The sequence below is a fragment of the Salmo salar genome, chromosome 11 (assembly GCF_965601325.2).
Source record: "Salmo salar chromosome 11, fSalSal1, whole genome shotgun sequence".
Classification (NCBI taxonomy): domain Eukaryota; kingdom Metazoa; phylum Chordata; class Actinopteri; order Salmoniformes; family Salmonidae; genus Salmo; species Salmo salar.
Genome location: NC_138301.1, coordinates 2,997,857 through 3,025,000, shown reverse-complemented (window position 1 = coordinate 3,025,000; position 27,144 = coordinate 2,997,857). Strand labels below are relative to the sequence as shown.

The 27,144-nt window shown below is 43.2% G+C and overlaps 1 protein-coding gene across 2 annotated transcripts in view; it reads right to left on the bottom strand.

Moving 5' to 3' along the window:
• LOC106561882 (MAM domain-containing glycosylphosphatidylinositol anchor protein 1) overlaps positions 1–27,144 on the bottom strand; it is a 470,281-nt gene that overhangs the window by 23,667 nt on the left and 419,470 nt on the right. For both annotated transcript variants that reach the window (XM_014126164.3, XM_014126165.3), the window contains exon 17: positions 8,040–8,170. In XM_014126164.3, coding sequence (XP_013981639.1) covers positions 8,040–8,170 — 131 coding nt within the window. The remainder of the gene's footprint in view (positions 1–8,039; positions 8,171–27,144) is intronic.

The following is a 27,144-nucleotide window of genomic DNA, read 5'->3' as shown; positions in this document are numbered from 1 at the left end:
GTGCCCCTGTAAAAAACAAATTTGTCTGTGTGAAGTCGAGTCCTTGAGGTGTGGTGTTGTGTGAGATAGGTGACGTGGGAATATATAAACATAAATATAAAAGCAACATGTAAAGTGTTGGTCCCATGTTTCATGAACTGAAATGAAAGATCCCAGAAATGTTTCATACACACAAAAAGCTTATTTCTCAGATTTTGTGCACAAATGAGTTTACATCCCTGTTAGTGAGCATTTCTCATTTGCCAAGATAATCCATCCACCTGACAGGTGTGGCATATCAATAAGCTTATAAAACAGCATGATCATTACGCAGGTGCACCTTGTGCTGGTGACAATAAAAGGCCACTCTAAAATGTGCATTCTTGTCACAAAACACAATGCCAATTTGGCAGTACGTCCAACCGGCCTCACAACCGTAGACCATGTGTAACCATGTCAGCCCAGGACCTCCACATCCGGATTCTTCACCTGCGTGATCATCTGAGACCAGCCACCTGGACAGCTGATGAAACTGTGGGTTTGCACAACCGAAGAATTTCTGCACAAGCTGTCAGAAACCGTCTCAGGGAAGCTCATCTGGATGCTTGTCTTCCTCACTAGGGTCTTGACCTGACTGCAGTTCGGCGTCGTAACCGACATCAGTGGGCAAATACTCACCTTTGATGACCACTGGCATGCTAGGAAAGTATGCTCTTCACAGATGAATCCCGGTTTCAACTGGACTGGGCAGATGGCAGACATGTGGGCGAGTGGTTTGCTAATGTCAACGTTGTCAGAGAGCCCCGTGGTGGCGGTGGGATTATGGTATGGCCAGGTATAAGCTACAGACAATAAACACGATTGCCTTTTTTCGATGACAATTTGAATGCACAGAGATACTGTGATGAGATACTGAGGCCCATTGTCATGCTATTCATCCCCCTGCCATCACCTCATGTTTCAGCATGAAAATGCACAACCGCATATCTGTACACAATTCCTGGAAGCTGAACATTTCGTAGTTCTTCCATGGCCTGCATACTCACCAGACATTGAGCATGTTTGGGATGCTCTGGATCAACGTGTACGACAGCCGGTTCCAGTTCCTGTCAATATCTAGCAACTTCGTACAGAAACTAAAGAGTTGTGGGACAACATTGCACAGGCCACAATCAACAGCCTCATCCACTCTACGTGAAGGAGATGTATCGCGCAAGCATGGGTCAAATAGTGGTCACACCAGATACTGACTGGTTTTCTGATCCATGCCCCTACCTTTTTTTAAAGGTATTTGTGACAAACAGATGCAAATCTGTATTCCCGGTCATGTGAAATCCATAAATTAGGGCCTAATGAATTAATTTCAATTGACTGACTTCCTTCATATTGTGGTATCCCGGGAGGTCTACCCCAGGGGTTGGTGATAGAGGGGAGATACGTGTTGCAACGTTGGCTCCCTCTGCTGGGAGTACCTGGTAATTAGGGGGGAGTGCCAACCAGTTGTGCAGGCCACGTAAATGGAGCACCGTGGCACACCGCAGGAGAGAAAAAGAGGCAAGGAGTGAGTCGACAGAGGGGGATGAAGCTCCCGGGAGCACGAAGCCGAATATGAGAAGAAGAACATATGGTGGAGAATGCGGGCAACTCAGTATCTTTTGGTGCTGTGGGGTCGAGTGTACAGAGATAATCATGTAGGAACTGGTGGCTCAGTTTATTCTCACCCACAGAAGCAACAGGCTCTCCAGGAGCAAGCGCTGGAGGAGCAGCACCAACAAAACCTCTGACTGGTAGTAGAGGTAGCCTAGCTGAAAGGTGGTACGGCTCAGGAGGTTAGCACGAATCAGTTTCTGGTCAAGCTAAGGGAGGAAGATGATGTGGAGACGTATTTGTGCACCTTCAAGAGGACAGTGCAGCGGGAAGGGTAGCCCAAACCCAAGTGGGCCAGCCTTTTGGCAGCCTACATCTCCGGGAAGGCCCAGAAGGCCTATTTTGACTTGAATGCTGACCAGGCAGTGAATTATCAGGGACTCAAATGCAAGATCCTGAGCTGTTACGGATTCAGCCTTGCACATCTGGTCCATGACTGGGCCTTTAACTCTACCAACTCTCCCTGTGCTCAGATGAGCGACCTGGTGTGTCTTACCAAGGGCTGGCTACTGACCGACGTACCGTCCCTTCAGACAATCGATAAGGTTTTCCTGGATAGGTACCTTCGGGCCCTCCCCTACAAAATGAAGAAGGCAGTGAGCATGCAGAACCCCCAAAGCCTGTAGGATTTGTTGACTGTGGTGGAAACCCACCAGAACTACCAGGACCTGCTTAAAGTAGCCCGGGCGGAGAGAGCGGATGCGGGGTGGGGGATGGAAAGCACAGAGAGAGGCTATGAGCTGAAGGGGGCCTGGACGAAACCAGCCAAGGCCGTGAAGCGGGAGGGAGACCCGAACTGACGATGACGTCCGCTACTAGACCCAGATCAGAGGCGCTGTTATGAGTGCGGCAAGCCGGGACACCAGCTCAGGGGTAACCCGGATGGTGAGTTATGTCACCTCCTGTTAGGCAAACACCAAGACGGTCCCTCCGATGGTTCCAGTATGAATCGATGGCATCGACACCAGTGATCTGCTGTACTCCGGTAGCATGGTGACCTTGGCCCAACCACAGTGGCTCACATGAGAGGGGAAAGATGAACTGGGGGACAAGGAGATAATGGTTTCCTGTGTACACAGGGACATGAAGAGGTACCCAACCATGCCGATGCAGATAACCACCCTGAGGGGGGCGTGCCAGTTGCGCGTGGGGGCAGTTCCTAATGTGCCCGTGCCCATTCTCGGTAGAGATGGCATTCTCTTCCAGGCACTATGGAGGAGGGACCTGGGGAGGTGCGCGTCTGAGATAGGAAGGAGAAGGAAGTGAAAGGTATCACACTGGAGCTATTCCATTTATTTAGCTGGGTGGTTATCCGGTCAGAAATCCTGACAGTGTTTACCATCCACAAACAGATGGGCTAGTAGAACGCTTCAATAACACCCTAAAGCAGATGATGAACAAGGTCATTGAGAGAGACGGGATCAACTGGGACCAGCTTCTGCCCCACCAGATGTTCTCGGTGTACGAGGTACACCAAGCGTACACAGTGCTTTCCTCATTTGAGCTCCTGTATGGCCGTCGGCCCCGCGAACTGCTGGACCTAGCCAAGGAGGTCTGGGAGAACCAACCAACCCCCCTTGACAGCTTGGTGGAATACGTGGAGGAGATAAGGGAGAAGATGAGGTCAATTCGGCAAGTGGTGAGGTATACAACCGGGAAGACCAACCATGAGAGTTCCACCCGGGTGAGAAGGTATTGGTGCTGATCCCAACAACAGAGAACAAATTCCTGTCCATGGGCCCTAAGACATTGTTGAGCAGGTAGGTGATGTCAATTATAAGGTCCGCCAACCGAGGCGGGGAAAACCCCTCCAGCTTTACTATACTATGTGAACCTACTGAAAAGATGGCACGCACGAGAGGAGATGTGTGCAATGTGGACCCGGCCACAGCAGAACCCGCCCTCCGTCTAAGTTTCCATGCGGGTAGACCTCAGTCCGACCCAACGACAAGCGCTCTGAGAGGTGGTCCAGCAGAATACGGCCATGTTTTCCGAGGCACCAGGGAGCACGGATCTCGTGGAACATCATATCAACACGTCCGGGAGAAAAAGTGCGTAAACGGACATACTGGATACCAGAAGCCCAGAGGGCGGCGGTCCAGCAGGAAGTGATGATAATGCTGGGGGGGTACTGGGAGAGTCCCACAGTGAGTGGTCTAGCCCTATAGTACTGGTACCAAAACCGGACAGAACCGTCCACTTCTGCAACTACTTCTGGGGCCTGAACGAGGTCAGTATATTCGATGCCTACCCCATGCCCAGGTGGATGAACTGCTTGGGGAAGGCAAGATACGTCAGCACTCTGAACCTGAAGAAGGGGTGCTGGCAGGTGTCACTGACAGCAGCCTCCCGGAAGAAGACGGCATTCTCCACCCTGGGGGTTGGTGATAGAGGGGAGGTAGGTGCCGCAACGTAAGGGAGTCTCTGCTGGGAGTACCTGGGCTGGGCACCCTGACACTGATGGCACCAATTTGGGGTAATTAGTGGAGAGTGCCAACCAGGCGTGCAGGCCACATAAATGGAGCACTGTGGCACACCGCGGGAGAGAAAAAGTTAGAGGCAAGGAGTGAGCGGATAGAGGGGAACGAAGCTCCCGGAGGCACGGAGCCAAATATGAGAAGAAAGACCGAGCCAACTAAGTTATTTTGTTGTTAACCTCTCTAGGCTAGGCGGGACGAATTCGTCCCACCTACGTAACAGCCACTGCTATCCTGTGGCGCGATTTTCAAAACCTTAAAAATCCTATTACTTCAATTTCTCAAACATATGACTATTTTACAGCCATTTAAAGACAAGACTCTCGTTAATCTAACCACACTGTCCGATTTCAAAAAGGCTTTGAGCGCCTATGGACGACGTGGGAAGTGTCACGTTAGAGCAGAGATCCTTAGTAAATGATAGAGATGGAAAAGAAGTTCAACAAATGGTCAGACAGGCCACTTCCTGTAAAGGAATCTCTCAGGTTTTGACCTGCCATTTGAGTTCTGTTATACTCACAGACACCATTCAAACAGTTTTAGAAGATTTAGGGTGTTTTCCATCCATATGTAATAAGTATATGCATATTCTAGTTACTGGGTAGGAGTGGTAACCAGATTAAATCGGGTATGTTTTTTATCCAGCCGTGTCAATGCTGCCCCCTAGCCCTAACAGGTTAAAACCTGTTGGGGCTAGGGGGCAGTATTTCACGGCCGGATGAAAAACATACCCAATTTAAACAGGTTACTACTCTGGCCCAGAAAATAGAATATGCATATTATTAGTAGATTTGGATAGAAAACACTCTGAAGTTTCTAAAACTGTTTGAATGGTGTCTGTGAGTATAACAGAACTCATATGGCAGGCAAAAAACCTGAGAAAAATTGAATCAGGAAGTGGGAGAAATTAGAAATGTAGTTTTTCTTTTGAATCCCTTGAAAAACTACAGTGACATAGGATTTACGTTGCACCTCCTAACTCTTCCATTGGCTGTCAACAGTCTTTAGAAACTGGTTTTAACCGTCACCTGTTACCGGGAAGAAAATTGTGGCTCAGTCAATCACTGGCCAGTCTGAGGACAGGTGTCTTATGACGCGCGTGCACATGACTTTGTTGTTTTTTTATTTTTCTTCTGGGACTATTGCCCGGTTGTAAAATTATCGCAATTTTACGTTAAAAAATACCCTAAAGGATTGATTGTAAACATCGTTTGACGTGTTTCTACAAACGGTAATGGAACTTTGAACATTTCGTCTATGGATTTGCGTCCACGCCACATGGCATTGTAAAGTGTTCTGGATGGGTCAACAAAACGGACGTATTTGGACATAAATGATGGACTTTGCAGAACAAATGAACATTGCTTGTGGAAGTGGGTGCCCATCCGAGTGCATTCCGCCGAAGATCAGCAAAGGTAAGTAAATATTTCAAACATATTTTTTGAGATGTGTCGACGTCGTGGTTGTAGGCTAACTGTATAGCTTAGCATTGAAGGCTAAGTTCTGTACATTTTACATGTACATTTTAGTCATTTAGCAGACGCTCTTATCCAGAGCGACTTACAGTAGTGAATGCATACATTTCATACATTTTTTTTTTCTTCCGTACTGGTCCCCCGTGGGAATCGAACCCACAACCCTGGTGTTGGAAACACCATACTCTACCAACTGAGCCACACGGGACCACTGTACTCAGAATATTGAACAATGTGCTTTTTCCGTAAAGTTATTTTGAAATCTGACAAAGTGGTTGCATAAAGGAGTAGATTATCTCAAATTCTTTAAATAATTATTATAAATTTTGTCAACGTTTATGAGCTCTTCTGTAAATTAAATGTTCCTGTTCACCGGATGTTATGGGGAGAAAACATTTTCTGAACGTCACGCGTCAATGTAAAAATTGGGTTTTTGGATATAAATATCAACTTGATCGAACAAAAAATGCATGTATTGTCTAACATGATGTCCTAGGAGTGTCATCTGATGAAGATTGTCAAAGGTTAGTGCTTAATTTTAGCTGTATATCTGGTTTTGTGATGGCTATCCGTGCTTGGAAAATTGCTTTTTTTTTTTGCTAAGGTGCTATGCTAAAATAATCAAATGTTTTGCTTTCACCGTAAAGCCTTTTTGAAATCGGACAATGTGATTGGATTAACGATGTGAACTGTAACTCAGTAAAATCTTTGAAATTGTTGCATTGCGTTTATAAATGTTTTTAAAGCTGAATGCGAGCTGAGGAATTATGTTAATTCATTTGTCGGACCATGCTGAGGAACTTGACCCTGACTTCGCATGGTTAAATTAATTTAAAACTGTTTGCAAACAGGAAACTGAAAGGAACAACATGTTGTCGCGCAGGCATAACAAATTACACACCCAAGCAAGCAATCTGACCCCCCCTCCAGCCCTCTTCCTGTTCTTCTCAGTGCATTCATCATCGATTCCATTTTTCCTCACACACACACACACACACACACACACACACACCACACACCCTGTATCTGGAATCATTACGAAAACAACGAGGAGGCTCTGTCTACCTCATAAATATTCCTGGTAATTGACCTGTCATAACTAATTGCTGAAGGGGGCAGGAGACTGGGAGTATGTATCGGTGTGTGTGTGTGTGTGTGTGTGTGTGTGTGTGTGTGTGTGTGTGTGTGTGTGTGTGTGTGTGTGTGTGTGTGTGTGTGTGTGTGTGTGTGTGTGTGTGTGTGTGTAAATGTCTATGCATTTGTGTATGTCCAAGCATGTGTGTGTGTCTAGGCATGTGTGTGTTTTTTTGTGTGTCTGTGTGTGAGCGCGCGCCTTGCTGCTAAAGCTACCATTCTTTGGTCTTGAGACTATGGGGCCTACAAACCAAACCAATGTGGAACGATCGGGTTTAATTTGATCTCAGTGCTGTGGCCGAGGGAGAGAAGAAGACAAGGTTGCTTAATGGGTGGCAAACAACTGGTTGAGATTGGACCGTTGGACTAGTTTGTATTTACTCTGGACTATAGGGTTGTTGCTGGGTGTCACGGGTTGCTTGTTTAATTATTTTATTCTTTCACTTTCTCTCACTCTCTCTGGTGGGGCGAGGTGAATGCGTGTGCTGTGAGATTTTTTCAGAGGTGGACATCCCGCGTATTTAAACACGCACACACAAAGACACACCCACCAACACACACACAAGCAGTCTTAGAGGGAAGTGACAGCCTACAAGCAAGGTTGCTGACAGGCAAACCCATATGTACACGTTCCTCTACTGTAAATACACGCGTGCAAACACACACATGTAAACACACAAAAGAGCCTTATATCCACACTCTTACTGACCCAGATACATGCACACACACACACACTCAAGACAGTCACACATGCATGCGCACCAACACACTCAAGAACGCACATGCACACACACCACACACACTTGACTCAGCATAAACGGGCATCCTGGGGAGATGAGACGGAGCCCTGAGTGGTAATCACTGCACACTACACACACAGCACACTGAGTCAGCACTTCAGCCCGCCAGACATCATAGTGGGAGACATCATAGTGGGAGTAAGGTGCAACGGAGGCCCTTGTGGAGCCGAGTGGACCTCCATAGCGTGCCCACCAGAAAGATTTAGATTATTATATATATTTCCAAAACTTCATTTTGTACATTAAAGCACTGGACATTCTGTGGATTACCCATTTTCTACAAAAACCATCAGTGTCCTATAAAAACCTTGCATCAGAGTTTTTGTTCATTACATTTTTTACATTGAAAGTAAAGTGAAAGTAGTTATCCCCCTCCAATGTGCTGTGAAAGTTTCTTACTCTCAAGTTTATTTGAAAACTACAACTTTTAAAACAAGGTTTTCCAAGGATGCAGATATAAAGCAATCGTGTGGATATTTTGTCAATAGGGTACATTTTTGTCTAGGCATACTCGCGGAAACCTGTACCTGGAAGGGTCCACTGGGGTTGACGTTGATGTTGGCCTGAATCCAGTCAGGACCCTGGTTCCCATCCAGAGTCCAGACCCGATCGCCCACAGAGGCGATGCTCTTCACCCTCAGCCACACATTCAGGGAACCTAGATGTGGAGGCAGAAAAGAGGGCCAGGGATAAGTTCAGGGGTTTTGGAGGGGGTGTATGTGTTTTGTAAGTGTGTGTATCTGTCTCTTTACGTTAATGTCGGTACCTTGTGATTTATTTGTATGTGAGGCGTATACTTTGACTTTACATGCATACAATATACATATTAAGTACTGTATATTATTTTCATCACACCCTGGTGTTAGGATAATATAATCTCAAGGTGGGCAGCCGAGAGCTAGGGAGAAAGCCACTAACCTAAGTTATGCATTGAAATACCACTACTGCTTGTGTTTAGGAGAACCCAATATATTATTCACAAATCTCAGCTGGGTGCAGAAACAAAGGAAAGTGTCCTCAGGTGAAAGGGAAAATAAATGTATATACTCTCAGAAATAAAGGGCTACAACCGCTTGTCACATGGGTGGCACCCTGGAAGGTCCTCCTTTGTTCTTTTAGTTATAGGTACATAATTGTACCCCAGTTCATACCTTAGAGAGTACTTTTCTCCACAGGTACAAAAGCAGGCTTTGTGCCTTTATACTGTATAGTACCACCACAGTAACAAAGACATTTTCCCCTTGTAAAAATGCACCTCCACCATAGACCGCTTAAACTTGTACAACATTTCCACTCATTGGTGGCCAAAAATAACAATCTGAAAGCCATGCCCCACAAACCACGCCTACAATATAATTCCACAGTATGCATGTCTTGCTGAGTAAATTGTAGAGTTACCACCCATGATTGTGTATGTTAGTGACAGAGACATGGTTGTTGAATTTGTTCATTTTCAGTCCTGTGGCCTTTACCAAGTGAGTTCCTAGGCGTATGTTATCATTATAATTACACTTTATGATTGCATATCTCATAAGACCTTATTTTGAGGCCTAGTTTTACCCTAATACAGTGGCCTGAAACTAATGGTTTACAGGCCACATCAGGTCTGTAAGTAGGCTCCCAGATTTAAAAAAGATCCTGGTTGAATGATTTCCTGCTTATCCCTCCCGTTTCCAGGAATCTTCCAACTGGGATTTCTGGAACGCTGGGAAATTTGGGAAAGTTACCAGAATATTGCAACCCTACCTGAAAGTTACATTAACAAGAAGTAAGAAAAATAAAGCTTAACTTCTTGTTAACCTCTTACATCTAGACATTCCGCTAGCGGAACACCAATCCAATATCCAATGATAGGGCGTGGCGCGAAATACAAACTCCTCGAAAATCCGAAAACTTCCATTTTTCAAACATATGACTATTTTACACCATTTTAAAGACAAGACTCTCTTGCTGTTCTTCGTCAGAATGCACTCCCAGGACTTCTACTTCAACAACAAATGTTGGTTTGGTTCCAAATAATCCATAGTTATATCCAAATAGCGGCATTTTGTTTGTGCGTTCAAGACACTATCCGGAGGGTAACGAAGGGTGACGCGCGGACGCATATCGTGACAAAAATTTTTTAAAATATTCCATTACCTTACTTCCAAGCATGTCAAACGCTGTTTAAAATCAATTTTTATGAGATTTGTATCGTAAAATAGCGATAATATTCCGACCGGGAGTCATTGTTTTCGTTCAAAGACTGAAAAAGTAAAATGGACTCTTCACGTGCTCACCCGTCTCATTGTTCTCAGATCGACCACTTACCAAATGCGCTACTGTTTTTCAGCCAGTAACTGCAGAGTCATCATTCAACGTTCTGGCGCCTTCTGAGAGCCTATGGGAGCCTTAGAAAGTGTCACGTTACAGCAGAGATCCTTTGTTTTGGATAGAGATGACAAAGAAGGCCAAGAAATGGTCAGACAGGGTACTTCCTGTACAGAATATTCTCAGGTTTTGGCCTGCCATTTGAGTTCTGTTATACTCACAGACACCATTCAAACAGTTTTAGAACCTTTGGAGTGTTTTCTATCCAAAGCTACTAATTATATGCATATTCTAGTTTCTGGGCAGGAGTAATAACCAGATTAAATCGGGTACGTTTTTTATCCGGCCGTGAAAATACTGCCCCCTATCCATAACAAGTTAACCTCTATGGGACCGGCGGGACGAATTCGTCCCACCTACGTAACAGCCACTGCCATCCTGTGGCGCGATTTTCAAAATCTTCAAAATCATATTACTTCAATTTCTCAAACATATGACTATTTTACAGCCATTTAAAGATAAGACTCTCGTTAATCTAACCACACTGTCCGATTTCAAAAAGGCTTTACAACGAAAGCAAAACATTAGATTATGTCAGCAGAGTACCAAGCCAGAAATAATCAGACACCCATTTTTCAAGCCAGCATATAATGTCACCAAAACCCAGAAGACAGCTAAATGCAGCACTCACCTTTGATGATCTTCATCAGATGACAACCCTAGGACATTATGTTATACAATACATGCATGTTTTGTTCAATCAAGTTCATATTTATATCAAAAACCAGCTTTTTACATTAGCATGTGACGTTCAGAACTAGCATACCCCCCGCAAACTTACGGGGAATTCGCTAACATTTTACTAAATTACTCACGATAAACGTTCACAAAAAGCATAACAATTATTTTAAGAATTATAGATACAGACCTCCTCTATGCACTCGATATGTCCGATTTTAAAATAGCTTTTTGGTGAAAGCACATTTTGCAATATTCTAAGTACATAGCCCAGGCATCACGGGCTCGCTATTTAGACACCCGGCAAGTTTAGCACTCACCATAATCATATTTACTATTATAAAAATGTCATTACCTTTTGTTGTCTTCGTCAGAATGCACACCCAGGACGTCTACTTCAATAACAAATGTTGGTTTGGTCCAAAATAATCCATCGTTATATCCGAATAGCGGCGTTTTGTTCGTGCGTTCCAGACACTATCCGAAATAGTAAAGAAGTGTCGCGCGCTTGGCGCAATTCCTGACAATAAAATTCAAAGTATTCAATTGCCGTACGTCGAAGCATGTCAACCGCTGTTTAAAATCAATTTTTACGTCATTTTTCTCGTAGAAAAGCGATAAAATTCCGACAGGGAATCTCCTTTTCGGCAAACAGAGGAAAAAATCCCAAAGGCGGGGGCGGTCGGGGTCACGCGCATAAGCTAGTGTCTCTTGATGGGCCACTTGAGAAAGGCGATAATGTGTTTCAGCCTGGGGCTGGAATGACGACATTCTCTTTTTTCCCGGGCTCTGAGAGCCTATGGACGACGTGGGAAGTGTCACGTTAGAGCAGAGATCCTTAGTAAATGATAGAGATGGCAAAGAAGTTCCAGAAATGGTCAGACAGGCCACTTCCTGTAAAGGAATCTCTCAGGTTTTGACCTGCCATTTGAGTTCTGTTATACTCACAGACACCATTCAAACAGTTTTAGAAAATTTAGGGTGTTTTCTATCCATATGTAATAAGTATATGCATATTCTAGTTACTGAGTAGGAGTGGTAACCAGATTAAATCGGGTATGTTTTTTATCCAGCCGTGTCAATGCTGCCCCCTAGCCCTAACAGGTTAAGATGGCTTGCAAAGTGATTTGTAATTCCTATTGGAATCCAGCCACAGTTAGGATATCCATCCGTTTTTTGTTCACCTGCATTCATAATGACTGTAGGGTTAAGAACATATTGAGGAGACTACCTAAGCCATTTAAACTAGAACAACCATTTCAGCAAAAAAATCGAACTAACTGATTAGATTAGTTTAGAAAACTGTATATTTATATATACAATCAATATACATGCACAAACACAGATATTAAAAACAATGCCATTTTTTTTACCTGCGGTAGTGCATGCTGGGGAATATGATAATGATAATAATGGTACAAATGTGCCTTTTTAGGGTACTACCCCAGTGACAAAGCCTTAAGTTCCTTAAAAAAATCAGCATTGTACCGTATTGAGGGTAAACAAAATATGTACCTTCACATTGAAAATATGGAGTACGCAAATGTACCATTATACCATTATACTCTTTATCCACTCAGATAGCGAATTACACCATGTGAGATCCTTGTGTACCTTTTTTGGTTCTCCAGGGAACAATACCGTACCCATATTTCTAAGAATGTACCCTGAGATTGGGTTAAAAAACACAACATTGAAATCAGACAACAACTGAATACACACAAACATGCACCTTGTGAACACAGACAAGAGTATAAACATTTGCTCTTTCTTTTTGTTGATACTTCACATTCTTTGTCTTACCAGTGTACAATCTTCCTCATGCACACAAACACGCAGATGCATGTATGCGCGTTGTACGTGTGCATACAGACGAGCACATAGACACACACAGACTTTAGTACTTAACTGTAATTTTGTTCCTGTTGTTTTTTCTTGTCTAGTGTGGCACCAGATTCATCAACCCTTGACAACCCATTATCCCAACCTGGCGAGATGGACCACAGGGAAGAGGTAGGCATTCTGACGGTGTGGTGCCAGGTAAACAAGCTCTCCCTCAATGTCGCAAAACAAAGGAGTTGATTGTGGAACCAGGCTGGGCATGCCCCCATCCTCATCAACAGGGCTGCCATGGAGACGATCAAAAACGTAAAGTTCCTCGATCTACACTTCTCTGAGGAGCAGAAATGGTCAAATCACCCAGACACCGTGGTGAAGAAGGCATGATAGCTACTCTTTAACCTCGGGAGGCTGAATAAATTCGGCCTGACCCCGAGGGCCTTCACAGTCTTCTACAGGAGCACCACGAGAGCATACTGTCGTGGTACAGCAACTCTATCGACGCTGACCGCATGGCACTACAAAGGATGGTACGCTCAGCAGAATGCACCATTGGGTGCACACTGCCTTCCTTCCAGGACACCTACAACACAAGGTGTCACAGGAAGGCCAAGAACATCATCAGGGACTTCAGCCACCTGAGCCACGGCCTGTTCTCCCCGCTTCCACCACTCAGACATGGGCAGTACAGGAGCATCATGGCTAAAACTAATAGACTGGCCAATAGCTTCTACCCCAGACAATCAGGATAATGAATAGCCACCAGTAGTCATCGACCTGCTCCCCCTGTCCCCTCCCCATAAAATATGTTTTGAAATAGCAATATGTATGATAATGTTATGAATTCCAATTTGTTGTAGTGAACATTAGCTAGGTGGGTAGGTGGCTAACTTTAGCTAAGCTACGGGTTAGGGTTAATTAAGGTTAGGGGTTAAGGCTAGGGGAAGGGTTAGCTAAAATGCTAGATGTCCTCTTAAACCTTGTCACATAGCTAGTCTCTGAAGTCTCTACCTGAAGTAAAGTAAATATTCAATCTCTCCCTATCCCAGTCTGTTGTCCCCACATGCTTCAAGATGGCCACCATTGTTCCTGTTCCTAAGAAAGCAAAGATAATTGAACTAAATGACTATCGCCCCGTAGCACTCACCTCTGTCATCATGAAGTGCTTTGAGAGACTAGTCAATGATCATATCACCTCCACCTTACCTGCCACCCTAGACCCACTTCAATTTGCTTACTGCCCCAATAGATCCACAGACAATGCAATCGCCACCACGCTGCCCTATCCCATCTGGACAAGAGGCATTCATATGTAAGAATGTTGTTCATTGACTATAGCTCAGCATTCAACACCATAATAGCCTCCAAGCTCATCAAGCTCGAAGCCGTGGGTCTGAACCCCACCCTGTGCAAATGGGTCCTGGACTTCCTGACGGGTCACCCCCAGCTGGTGGAGGTAGGAATCAACACCTCTTTGCTGATCCTCAACACTGGGACCCAACAAGGTTGTGTGCTCAGCCCCCTCCTGTACTCTCTGTTCACCCATGACTGTATGGCCAAGCACACCTCCAACTCAATCATCAAGTTTGCAGACGACACAACAGTAGTAGGCTTGATTACCAAAAATGATGAGACAGCCTACATGGAGGAGGTGAAGGCCCTGGAAGTGTGGTGCCAGAAAAATAACCTCACTCAACGTCAACAAAACTAAGGAGATGATTGTGGACTTCAAGAAACATCAGAGAGAGCACCCCCCTATCCACATCGATGGGACCGCAGTGGAGAAGGTGGAAAGCTGCAAGTTCCTCGGCGTACACATCACTGACAAACTGAAATGGCCCAACCACACAGACAGTGTGGTGAAGAAGTTACAACAGCGCCTCTTCAACCTCAGGAGGCTAAATAAATGTGGCTTAACACCTAAAACCCTCACAAACTTTTACAGATGCACAATTGAGAACATCCTGTCGGGCTGTTTTACCGCCTGGTACAGCAACTGCACCGCCCACAACTGCAAAGCTCCCCAGAGGGTGGTGCGGTCTGCCCAACGCATTACCGGGGGCAAACTTCGCGCCCTCCTGGACACCTACAGCACCCGATGCCATAGGAAGGCCAAAAAGATCATCAAGGACATCAACCACCCGAGCCACTGCCTGTTCACCCCGCTATAATCCAGAAGCCGAGGTCAGTACAGGTGCATCAAAGCTGGGACCGAGAAACTGAAAAACAGCTTCTATCTTAAGGCCATTAGACTGCTAAACAGCCATCACTAGCACATTAGAGGCAGCTGCCTATAGAAATAGTTTAGGAATCACTGGCCACTTTTAGAAATGGATCACTAGACACTTTAATAATGTTCTGTATCTAGCATTACTCATCTCATACGTGTAAACTGCACTCTATACTAATATACAGTATCTTTGAAACACTTTTAATTGTGTTAAGATATTGCATCACCCATTTCATACAGTCAAAGTCGGAAGTTTACATACTCCTTAGCCAAATACGTTCAAATGAAAAACGGCTTGCAAGCCTCCCCCTTTTTCCTCCAAACATAATGATGGTTATTATGGCCAAACAGTTCTATTTTTGTTTCATCAGACCAGAGGACATTTCTCCAAAAAAGTACGATCTGTGCCCAATGTGCAGTTGGAAATCGTAGTCTGGCTTTTTTATGGCGGTTTTGGAGCAGTGGGTTCTTCCTTGCTGAGCGGCCTTTCAGGTTATGTCGATATAGGACTCGTTTTACTGTGGATATAGCTACTTGTGTACCTGTTTCCTCCAGCATCTTCACGAGGTCCTTTGCTGTTGTTCTAGGATTGATTTGCACTTTTCGCACCAAAGTACATTCACCTCTAGGAGACAGAACGCGTCTCCTTCCTGAGCGGTATGACAGCTGCGTGGTCCCATGTGGTTTATACTTGCGTACTGTTGTTTGTACAGATGAATGTGGTACCTTCAGGCGTTTGAAAATAGCTCCCAAGGATGAACCAGACTTGTGGAGGTCTAAAAAAAAATTCTGAGGTCTTGGCTGATTTTTTTTGATTTTCCCATGATGTCAAACAAAGAGGCACTGAGTTTGAAGGTAGGCCTTGAAATACATCCACAGCTGTACATCCAATTGACTCAAATCATGTCAATTAGCCTACCAGAAGCTTCTAAAGCCATGACATCATTTTCTAAGTGTATGTAAACTTCCGACAACTGTATGTATATACTGTATTGTATTCTATACTACACTACAGACTGTTAAACAGCCATCTCCAGCACATCAGAGGCTGCTGCCTATAGACATAGATTAGTGCCTTAGACCACTGCGCCACTCGGGAGGCCCGTATAAATATTCTTATTCCATTCCTTACTTTACGTGTATTTTGGGTATATGTTGTGAAACTGTTAGATATTACTTGTTAGATATTACTGTACTGTTGGAGCTAGAAGCACAAGCATTTCGCTACACCCGCAATAGCATCTGCTAAACACGTGTATGTGACCAATAAACTTTGATTTGATTCTCTACCATAGTGTTTCCCAACCCTGGTCCTCGAGTACCACCAACAGTACATAGTTTTGTTGTAGGCCTTGACAAAACATTCATTCAACTCATTGAGGGCTTGATGATTAGTTGACAAGTTGAATCAGGTGTGCTTGTCCAGGGTTACAACAAAAATGTGTACAGTTGGGGGTACTCGAGGCCCAGGGTTGGGAAACACTGCTCTACCAGACTTTCAGCTCCCACATTGACGTTTCAGAAACTTGTGAATGTGGGGGCACATTATCTACCTTCAGAAATCCCCACATGCGGGCATCAGACACACTTCTCCCGCATATGAGGACAGCGACTGTCAAGCTGCGCTGTCACAATCCACCACCTACCACCCCTATGCTGGTATGACGACCATCATAATCTTCTGTTCTTTTATTCACTGACTGAGATCTCATCTCTGGAGAGGGACGGAGTCAGACTGCGTTGGCCTGCTATCCTCATCTGAACCCAGCACAGTATTAGCACAACTATGTCACACACACACACACACACACACACACACACACACACACACACACACACACACACACACACACACACACACACACACACACACACACACACACACACACACACACACACACACACACACACACACACACACACGTATGTGGTGAAGGAAATATGCAACTCCTCCATTGTGACTGCCCTGAGGTGCCGTTAATATAGTGACCCCATTCACTCACGTGAGAGCAGGTGAGAGCAGGCAGTGAGGGATGGAGGGAGGGAGGGAGGGAAGAAAGAGAGTGGGGTGTGAGTGACAGTATGGCGATCAGCTACTTGACCTGAGAGTGATAAGTCACAAGCATTGTGACCGCATAACAGGTTGACATGTTAGTGACAATGAACCACAGGGGGAGGTCAGGGGAGCAAGCTACTGCATATAAAGAGGGTTGAATAGCACTGCTGAAGAATATACTGTAAGGGTTGTATAGACGTGAGGGGCAATGCCTATGGAGGTTTTGCATCTTCCAGCCTCTCATATCTGTAAATGTCTGTCATGTCTGTGGTGTCTTGGAATAAACAGACAGTCAGTTCCACAAAGAACAATTAAGTACTTTTCTATTCTATTACTTAGTGTGGACGGTGACATACTGTAGCAGTTTAAATATACAATAGATAGCAGGTAGCTCAAGGGCAGTGGAAACAAATAGGAATTGCACTAGTTCCTTGAACATTCTGTATCAACAAATAAATCCATCATCCTGAAGAAGTAAGAACTGTAAAAGAAAACAAACATCCTGTTGCAGTGATAGAAAAAAATACTAATCTGTGTAACGTTTTCAAAGGTGTCTGACTCATCCCAAACAGCCATTCATCTTCTTAATGGCAGTCTTGCCGAGCTCTTAATTGGAGCACTAACAAGCACCACTCTTTTAAACAGATACACTGGCGGAGTGTGTGTGAGTGTGTGACGGGGTCCTTGTGCACAGTGAGGGGAGGGTGTGTGCAAGTGCGTGTGTGCAATTTGTCTTTCTGTGATTCATCACATCCTATCTCCTCGACTCCTTCCGAACTATATTGGAGAAGGTCCACGGTCCCGCCCCTCTGACATTCTTCTCTGATGGTTTATAAGGAGGCAAGGAGAGAGGATGCTAGGAATCAAGGAACGTTGAATTGAAATTCCTCAATGTTGACCAAACAGGAAATTTGCTAGGAGGCTATAAGCAACAGCCCTGCTTAGTCGATACAGAGCAAGCATCTTTAGGTGATCTTCGATTGTGTGATGAGGTTGAATGGGGGCAGGGAGGTAGAAGATGCCCTTAGACACATCTAGAATCAGCTAGATCTAAAATTGTAGCCTTGAAACTCACACTCTGTTAGATTTGTTTACTATCAAAGAGTGTGGGCACCAAGCAAAATGTAAATTGTGGAAACATTTAAAAGTACTAACGTTAGTGTCAAGGGGCAAAGTCCTCCAACTTTAATGGGGACCAGTGTGAGCTGTGAATACTGTGTGGGCAGTGATGTTGTAACAGGTAGTAGCTGGGTCGTGTTCAATAGGCACAAAATGGAAGAAACTGTCCTAAACGAGCAGGTCCAATAACAAACACCTGTTTCTGTTTTTGGTTGCACAACATTTTGAAATCTTAACTTGGGATATCTGTCCACTGCTAGGGAGCAGAAAGAAAGAAAGAAAGAAAGAAAGAAAGAAAGAAAGAAAGAAAGAAAGAAAGAAAGAAAGAAAGAAAGAAAGAAAGAAAGAAAGAAAGAAAGAAAGAAAGAAAGAAAGAAAGAAAGAAAGAAAGAAAGAAAGAAAGAAAGGCTTGCTCAGTCATAGATACACAGCACAAAAAAAGGCAGGCAGACATGTGGCCATGTCTCAACTCACAACATGCAGCTGTTGTTTAGCTACTTCTCTGTGTAACAGCTGGCTGTGTCTATCACAAACAAAGCATCCAACACCATAAGTGAGCCTGAGTATTGCGCTGTAAATAGAGATGGTTCATTCGCGATTGACCTCCCTGATAGTCTGAACACGAGAAAAACTTAGAGCAAAAACACACACACGCACAAGCTCCTTCCCACACACACGCTGACACACTCCTTTCATCAAACACCCTGTCTCCTTCTCAGTTCCGTCCCGACCCTGTTAATGGTTTAATGCGAAGCCCGCTGGCCTTTTCTTTATTTATTTATTTGGCGAGCCTCCCACTCGGAGGGCATTTATCAAAGCTCACTTCACTCCTCCGCCCATCCCTCCATCCTCCCATCCTCCCATCCTCCATCTGCCATGACAGGGTTACTGAGGGGATTTCTTTCTCTTTGTTTTTCTTTCCCTCTCCTTCTCTCTCGCCTTCTAGTAAGGAAAATAAAGTGGAGCCCTGTAAAATATTTATCGATCGGTTGAAGTAATGCAATAAAGCTTGTCTCTGCGATTGTCAGGTGGGGAGAGAGAGAGAAGGGCTAGGCACAGCTCAATCAGGTTCGCTGTCCTGGGGAGTGAGGAGAGGATGAGGAGGAGGTGTGACAGGGCCTACATGTATTAGTACATGTAGGTGGATCCTTCTTCCTAGCCTCCAATATGGAAGTTTGAGGGGAGGGTTTTCTAAGATATTTTGCTATGTGTACCATACATGGATGTACCAAAATAGACAACAAATGGATAAAGTACCTTTAAGAATATAACATCTAATTAACATATATATAAACATTTTGTGCTTTTGCAATTCCGCTTTACTTCACCTTTTTTAAAGGAGTGGGGCAGTAATTTTTTCTATTAGATAGGATAAAGACAGATTGGAAAGAAAGGAGGAGAGATTATGCTGAAATAGCAGTGGACTGGATTGGAACCCATGCTGTAGCAGTTTAGACACATTTTCTTGCCACGTCAGGAAAAGTTGGACACAATACGAAATCTGAAAAATCTTTGTTTACCTAGCAGTCTATATACAGTATTTATACAACGGAGTCGGTCTAATCCTAAACGCTGATTAGTTAAAACTACTTTCCAGCCGGTGTCTATTCTACAAATGACCACCGGCTAAATCTATGACGCTTAAATGCCTATTTACTCTGTTCCATCTGTCTCATCAGCCCAGCCAGGCATTTATAAACTTGATCTCCACTATAAAAAGCATCTAGACATTATCTCACATTTCTTTTAGACTAACATTTAGTTTCCAACAGCGGAGATTTGTATAAACCTTGCTGTCTGTCTCTACGACATTTGCAACATTGTCTCAATATTCCAATTAAATCTCCAGCTGTCCCATAGTAAGTGTCGGGACAAGACAGCCAGGCAGCGTTTCTCAGCCAGTAGAAATCTTGAATGAGCTGGCATAATTTTTGGGATGTATACAAAGAAATGTAAATTGAAAAAAGGTAAAATGTGCAGCTAATTTGCAGTCTTTCCAGCTTCAGTTTGAAGTGATTGTGTTAGCTGTGCTGTTGGCTAGCGGCTCTGAACAACAATGTCCTGACGAGAGAGCACATTTTCTATGCCAGGTGAAATCGCGCCTCATTAGCTCATTGTTATGGATGTAACCAAATAAATGTCACTAGAGAACAGGTAAAACAAATGCGGCGACTTATTCTGTTATTCTGGCTGCACTTTTTGACGTGACTGCAAGTTAGCCACAGTTGGCTAGCTAGCAAGCAAGGGATAAGAATGTTGCCAGCCAGTATGGCAATGGAACATTTAGAAGAAACGACTGGGTTGCGTCCATAGATACAGAACAAAAAGGCAACCAAACCGATAGAACGACCAAACCGATAGAACGAATGACCAGCCGGCTTGGGTAGCAACCCTAGATTTGTATTGGGACTATATCTTGTGGAAGAATGAAATAGTATTAGTAAATTAATCAAAATATAATTTTTAATGAAAATATGTCAATCATTATTTGAATAGGTTGGTAAACCATTTTAATGAGCTGCGTTTGAAGTTGCATGTGAACATTTCAGTGATACTTCCTGAGAAGCCGGTGTTTGGAGGATATATTGGCACGGTTTGTCGGCCCTTGGTCCTAACACCCGTGCCAATATATCCTTCAAACACCAGCTTCTCAGGCATTATCACTTAAATATTCACATGCAACTTCAAATGCATCTCATTAAAATTAACAAACACGTAAAGCAGATGTCAGAGAATTAATTAATGACCTAGCACGCCAGTGAAGCAAGATAAAATATATATCACAAATATAGCTAGATGAACATAGCTATAGCCATCAGTCTTGTGTGTTTTCATGGTCATCACTCACTCACTGTTAAGTTTGTCAAGGTCATTGCATGGGGTTGTTCAATGACATACATGTATTTGTTTGAAATCTATCACCTGATGGTTTCAATTCAGAGAGACAAATAATAATGTTTTGTTGAAAAACACTTTATTTCCAACATAGTTGTAATGTACTGCACTGACACAAATTACTGATGATTGGTTGAAAGAAATTGATAATAAGAACATTGTTGGAGATGTACTATTAGATTTCAGTGCAGCCTTTGATATTATTGACCATAACCTGTTGTTGAAAAAATGAATGTGTTATGGATTTTCAACCTCAGAAATTTCTGAATACACGATATGGCAATCTAATAGAACACCGAGTTTTCTTTAATGGAAGCTTCTCTAATGTTAAACATCTAAAGTGTGGTGTACCACTGGGCAGCTCTCTTTGCCCTCTATTTTTTTCTATTTTTTACCAATGACCTGTCACTGGCATTAAACAAAGCCTATGTGTCCATGTATGCTGATGATTCAACCCTATACGCACCAGCAACCACAGCTAGTGAAATCACTTCAACCCTAAACAAAAAGTTGCAGTCAGTTTTAGAATAGGGGTTGCAGTACTAAACTGGTCCTGAACATCTCTACAACTAAGAGCATTGTATTAGGTACAAATCATTCCTTAAGTTCTAGACCTCAGCTGAATCTGATAATGAATGTTGTGGCTGTCGAGCAAATTGAGGAGACTAAATTACTTGGTGTTACCTTAGATTGTAAACTGTCATGGTCAAAACATATTGATTCAATGTTTGAAAAGATGGGGGGAGGAACGTCCGTGATAAAGAAGTACTCTGCTTTTTTGACACCACACTCCACAAAGCAAGTCCTGCAGGCACTAGTTTCATCTTATCTTGACTTTTGTCAAGTCATATGGTCAAGTGCTGCAACAAAGGACCTAGTTAAGCTGCAGCTGGCCCAGAACAGAGTGCCATGTTTTCCTCTTCATTGTAAATCAGAGGGCTAATACTACGCATGCCAGTCTCTCTTGGCTAAGAGTTGAGGAATGACTGACTGCATCGCTTCTTGTTTTTATAAGAAACAATGTGTTGGAAATGTCTAATTGTTTGCAAAGTCAACTTACACACAACACTGACACACACACTTACGCCACCAGACATGCCATCAGGGGTCTCTTCCCAGGTGCAGAACAAATTCAAGGAAACGTACAGTATTATACAGAGCCATGATTGCATGGAATTCCCTTCCATCTCACATAGCACAAGTGAACAGCAAACTTGGTTTAAAAAACTAATAAAACAACACCACACAGCACAATGCCTCTCCCCATGTGACCTACTTTTTGTGTGTATGTACTGACATGCATGTGTAACTGATACATACACACAGACACACTACATGTTCCTGTTTAAATGTATGTCAATCGTAAAGTATTTTGTCTGTAGTGGGTTTTTTTTTCTTCGTTACGTGTCGGAACCCAGTAAGACTAGCTGTAGCCATTGGTGTCGGCTAATAGGGATCCAAATAAAATAAAATTAGCCTCACTCTCAGGATTACTGCTAGGTTTTACACAGTCAAATTAAATAAATACATGTTTAATAAAGAACTGTACAAATGATACACTTGACATCAATATATATATATTTTTTATAAATCAATACAGTAATATGAGATCTGTATTTAAAATATTTACATTTAACATTTTAGTCATTTTGCAGAGGGACTTTCAGTTAGCTAGCTATCTTAAGATCAATGCACTAAGTGAGACAACCACATATACAGTCAAATATACAGAATACGAACATTCCATTCCAGCCAAACAATGGATATAAATCCATTTTAATACACATCTAAAATCTATTAATAAAAAATCTGAGAACAGTAAGCGTTTTTGAACGAAACTCTTCATGTGTTCCAGGGGAAGCGTCTTAGTCGGCTAGCTGAAACCATTCAGCAGTGCTTATCTTTCATGTTAATTTAGGATTAGCTGACGTTCACAACAGATGGCGTGGAAAAATTGGCTCACACTTGGAGCAATAATAAGTAACCTCGCTGTAACGGCTGTCTTCGTGAAGAGAGGACCAAGGCGCAGCGGGTTGCGTGCTCATCATTATATTTATTGAATGTGAACACCAAAAAACAATAAACAACGAACAACGAAACGACAACAGGAAACAGTTTTGCATGCTACACCAACGCAATGCAAAAACAACTACCCACAATTAACAAACATAACACATCCCTATATATAGGACTCTCAATCAAAGGCAACTACAAACACCTGCCTTCAATTGAGAGTCCAACACTCAATTACCTAACATAGAAAATACTAAACTAGAAAGAACATAGAAATACAAAAACATAGAACATAACCCATAACCCGGAAATAATAAATCAAACACCCTTCTAAACAAACCACCACCCCGAACCACATAAAACGAATACCCTCTGCCACGTCCTGACCAAACTACAATCACAAATAACCCCTATACTGGTCAGGACGTGACACTCGCTACCAGCGACCAGTTATTTTCAATGAAAGGAGACACGAGGAGACATACAACGACTTAACTGTCAGCAGCGAGTGAGCTAGCGACCATCATTGAAAATGTCCCAATATTATGAAAATTTCAGCTACGGAATCGCACAACAGCTGATTGGGGGAGGGCAGGTCTTACTAGTAGGCTTTGACATTGGCTAACAACAAAACTGCCATCATGCAAGCCGTTTGAAGGATATGCCCACAGGGGGTGATTTCAACAACTTGGGCCGGGATGACATTTCTGCTATGCATCATTGAAAGGCAATGTTATAGCGGGCGCGGAGATCGCATTCAAAGTAAACACTGCAGATGTCGGCTCAATCGGAAATTACCTTTAAACGTTCACTGTGCTACAATGTAGATCTTCCAGGGTCCGGATTGAATCCTGGCCTTGATTGCTAATTACTGCTCCAAGTCTGAGCGCTTAACTGTAAAACTACTGGAGATGTAGAATCTTAATTTGAGCCAGTTTGTTACAACAGGAAAATAATCATGGAACAAGAGGAAATGTGAATTATTATGTGGATTATAATTAAATGGACATTTTTCTGTAGGTCTTGATACATTGTAAATTAGGGCAAATCTGTCTGAAATGTTAAAGATGTCCTCCAGCGATTTTGAACTTTTACTGTTGAAAAGTGATATCCCAAGTATAAATACAGTAAAGTACACACACTAAAGGTAAAAAAAAAAGGTTTTGCGCAAAATAGTGTTTACTTTAGACACACCTGGAAACTTCAACTTCAGTCCATGATGTCATTGGCATCCCCCCTTGCTTAAGGAGAAATAGAGAATAAAAGAGGAAAGTCCCACCCCCCACTTGACATATCTGGACCACTTATTGAGATGCGCCTTTGTTAAGTAAATCAGGTGTTAAATGGGGTGAAAAGAAGATTGGATTTCCACCTTAAAGTGGAAATTACAAGTTTTAGAAGCCTTTTTAACCTTAAATACACTACAAGTTTGCATTTCCTGCAGTGCAAGAAAATTCTCATTAACAAAGGAGTGATCAAATTAAGATCATTCATCTGTACGTCTGAAAACGTCTGACAAATTTTGGAGGCTTATTTTTCACTGGCCTTGTTAATAAGTTCAAAGGCTGCAGGTCAAAAGATAGTATTATAACAAGCGAAAACAGTTCCCAAAAGGCAAGTTGCCAATGGACTAATAGGCTTGCGTTGCCAGACCCCAATTCTCCCATTCACTCTGAAAGCATGGCAAGAGAGGTTAAAAATGCAAGTGCTGTGCCACACACACTCTGCCAATCTCCCACTCCTATTCAACCTTCGTCACGGTATTTCCATAATATATGACAGCATAAGAGATGGCCATATACATTATCATCGCTACTCTATTCTATTAATATCCACTGTGTCCTTCAAGTAGCGGGAATATGACATCACACGAGGCCTGTTTGTCGAGCCGCGTACAACGCCCTAATTGATAAAAACAACGATGCTGCATTTGATCCGTAGGAAACCCATTTCTCAGGGACTGAAGTGCTAGATAACAAATTGTATGACTCTTAATAGTGTTGTGTTGACAACTCTTGGAGGAACGCAACAATCTGCTCCCGAGGAGGAGGGAGGGGAGGAGAGAAGGAGGATGTGTGGGTGTCAGTGGTGGTGTCACAGTTTGGCTACTGTGCTCGCATAGTCCCTTAAAAGACATTCGCTTGAAAATTTAGTAAAAAGTGGCAATAGTATTGTTTGTACTTTTTGAGACGCCGTAGCCAATGTACACTTCCTCTTAAAAAGTCAGAATGAATCTAAGGTAACTCAAGAAATCTATAATTAATTTACGCATTTTTGCAGAGGAGATCTTAGATGTTTGGTGCAGTATTTCTCAAGTATAAAAATGTGCATGAGGACGAGTCATCTCTCATTGAATGACAACAGGCTCTTGATTGAGGAATCCCTACTGTTGACCAATCACTGATGAGGGGGCGTAGACATGGCTCGGGAAAAGAAAGCTGCCACAGACAGCTGAAAAACACCTTGTCGAAGTCCAAAACTAACAAAAAAGTCAAAATGTCATCATAATATATGCATGAACTGTTCTGAACTGTTTTGTCTGGCAAGCATGCAGAAGCCTTTAGGCTCTCTCTCACTTACTCCCTTTCTCTCTGTCACTTTTTCTCTACTAGTTCTTTCCTTCTCCCTCTTTCTTTGTCTCATTCTTCTCTCTCCACAATTCACTCTCCTGTTTGTCTCTCCTTCTCCCTTTTCTTTGCCTCATTCTCATGTTTCTCTCTTTAATTCCTTTTCCAGTTTGTCTCTCACTTCACTCTCCCTCCCCCTCCTTCTCTCTTCTTTCTACCCCCTCTCTTTCTTTCTTTCTTTCTTTCTTTCTTTCTTTCTTTCTTTCTTTCTTTCTTTCTTTCTTTCTTTCTTTCTTTCTTTCTTTCTTTCTTTCTTGTTTCCTCTTTTCTCTCCTTCCCCCTATCCCTTTCTCTCTCTCTTTCTCTTTCTATCCCTCCCTCTCCCTCCATCTGTGTTAGAAGGGGTGATTAATAGAAGGTGATAAACAAAGTGATGATTCCTCGGCAGCCCTGCAGCTCTCTCTCTCGGCAAACCGGGACACTTCAAAATATTGTTTAATGGAAACCAAAGCTCATTAAATGTTGTTTAATGCTGCCGCCGAGCCTAAAGACACTGAAACAGGGCTTATGGGTAATTATGAGGAAGAGGGAGAGTGAGGGAGGGAAAGACAGAGAGAGAGTGTGAGTGTGTGAATGAATTAGTGAGTGAGTGCAGAAGAGAACTGCAGGGACTCACTGGCTGAATTACAATTCTCCACCCTTCTCCAGAAGTGTGCACTCGCTCACTCCCCCTCATGCATTTAAAAGCATTGGAATAGTCCTTACTGGTCCTTGGATTTGTCCATTCCTTTTAAATCCATGAGGGGGAGTGTACGATTGCACACTTTGGGAGAGAGGTAGAGAATCGTAACGTAACCACTATATTTTACCACAATAATTACTGAGATGGCGTGGCTCAATTCTAATGGAACTGTCAATCGAACATTTATCCGCCCGTCATGCCAGGATAGGTCAAGGTTGACAAATGTGTATGTTGCATCACACTTATTAATGTGCAAAGTCACACTTCTTGATTTTAAGACAGGCACGGACTCCAACCACGAACCACGAAAAAAGCCAGACACCCTCCGTTGGTCCATCCGAACCCAATGAAAATTCCTTTCCCTCTAGGGGAATCCCCTTCAAATTAAAGACCCAGATTAATGGACTATTGTCTCTCCGCTTTCATTTTCACCACCTGATCTTCCTTGGCTTCTGGGGTCGAGGCAGTCCAACTTAAAGAGTCAGCCCTTATTAATAAAGAATTACTTTAAATAAGGTAGAGCTTTAAGAAGTGAGTCGCTAATGCCTCGGATTGGAGGGAGGATCTTTCAGAAGTGTGTCTGGTCCGGCATCCAGCAGAAAGAGATAGAGGGAGTGGGAGGCAGAGAGAATGAAAGAAAGAGGGAGTGGGAGGGAGGGAGGGAGAGATGGAAGTACAAACGTCTACCTGGAGGTGACACTATTCCCTCCGAAATATGCACCCCTAGACAAAACTATGACAAAACAACCAACAAAATGGGTCACAACTCCAGCAGCTCTGTGGCACACTGGGTCTGTACATAGTCAATGGTAGGCTTTGAGGAGACTCCTATGGTAGGTACTCCTTCAGCTCATCCCTTGGCAGTAGTATTGTATACAGTTGTGGCCAAAAGTTGAGAATGACACAAATATTAAATTCCACAAAGTTTGCTGCATCAGTGTCTTTAGATATTTTTGTCAAATGTTACCATGGAATACTGAAGTATAATTACAAGCATTTCATAAGTGTAAAAGGCTTTTATTGACAATTACATGAAGTTGATGCAAAGAGTCAATAATTGCAGTGTTGACCCTTCTTTTTCAAGACCTCTGCAATCTGCCCTGGCATGCTGTCAATTAACTTC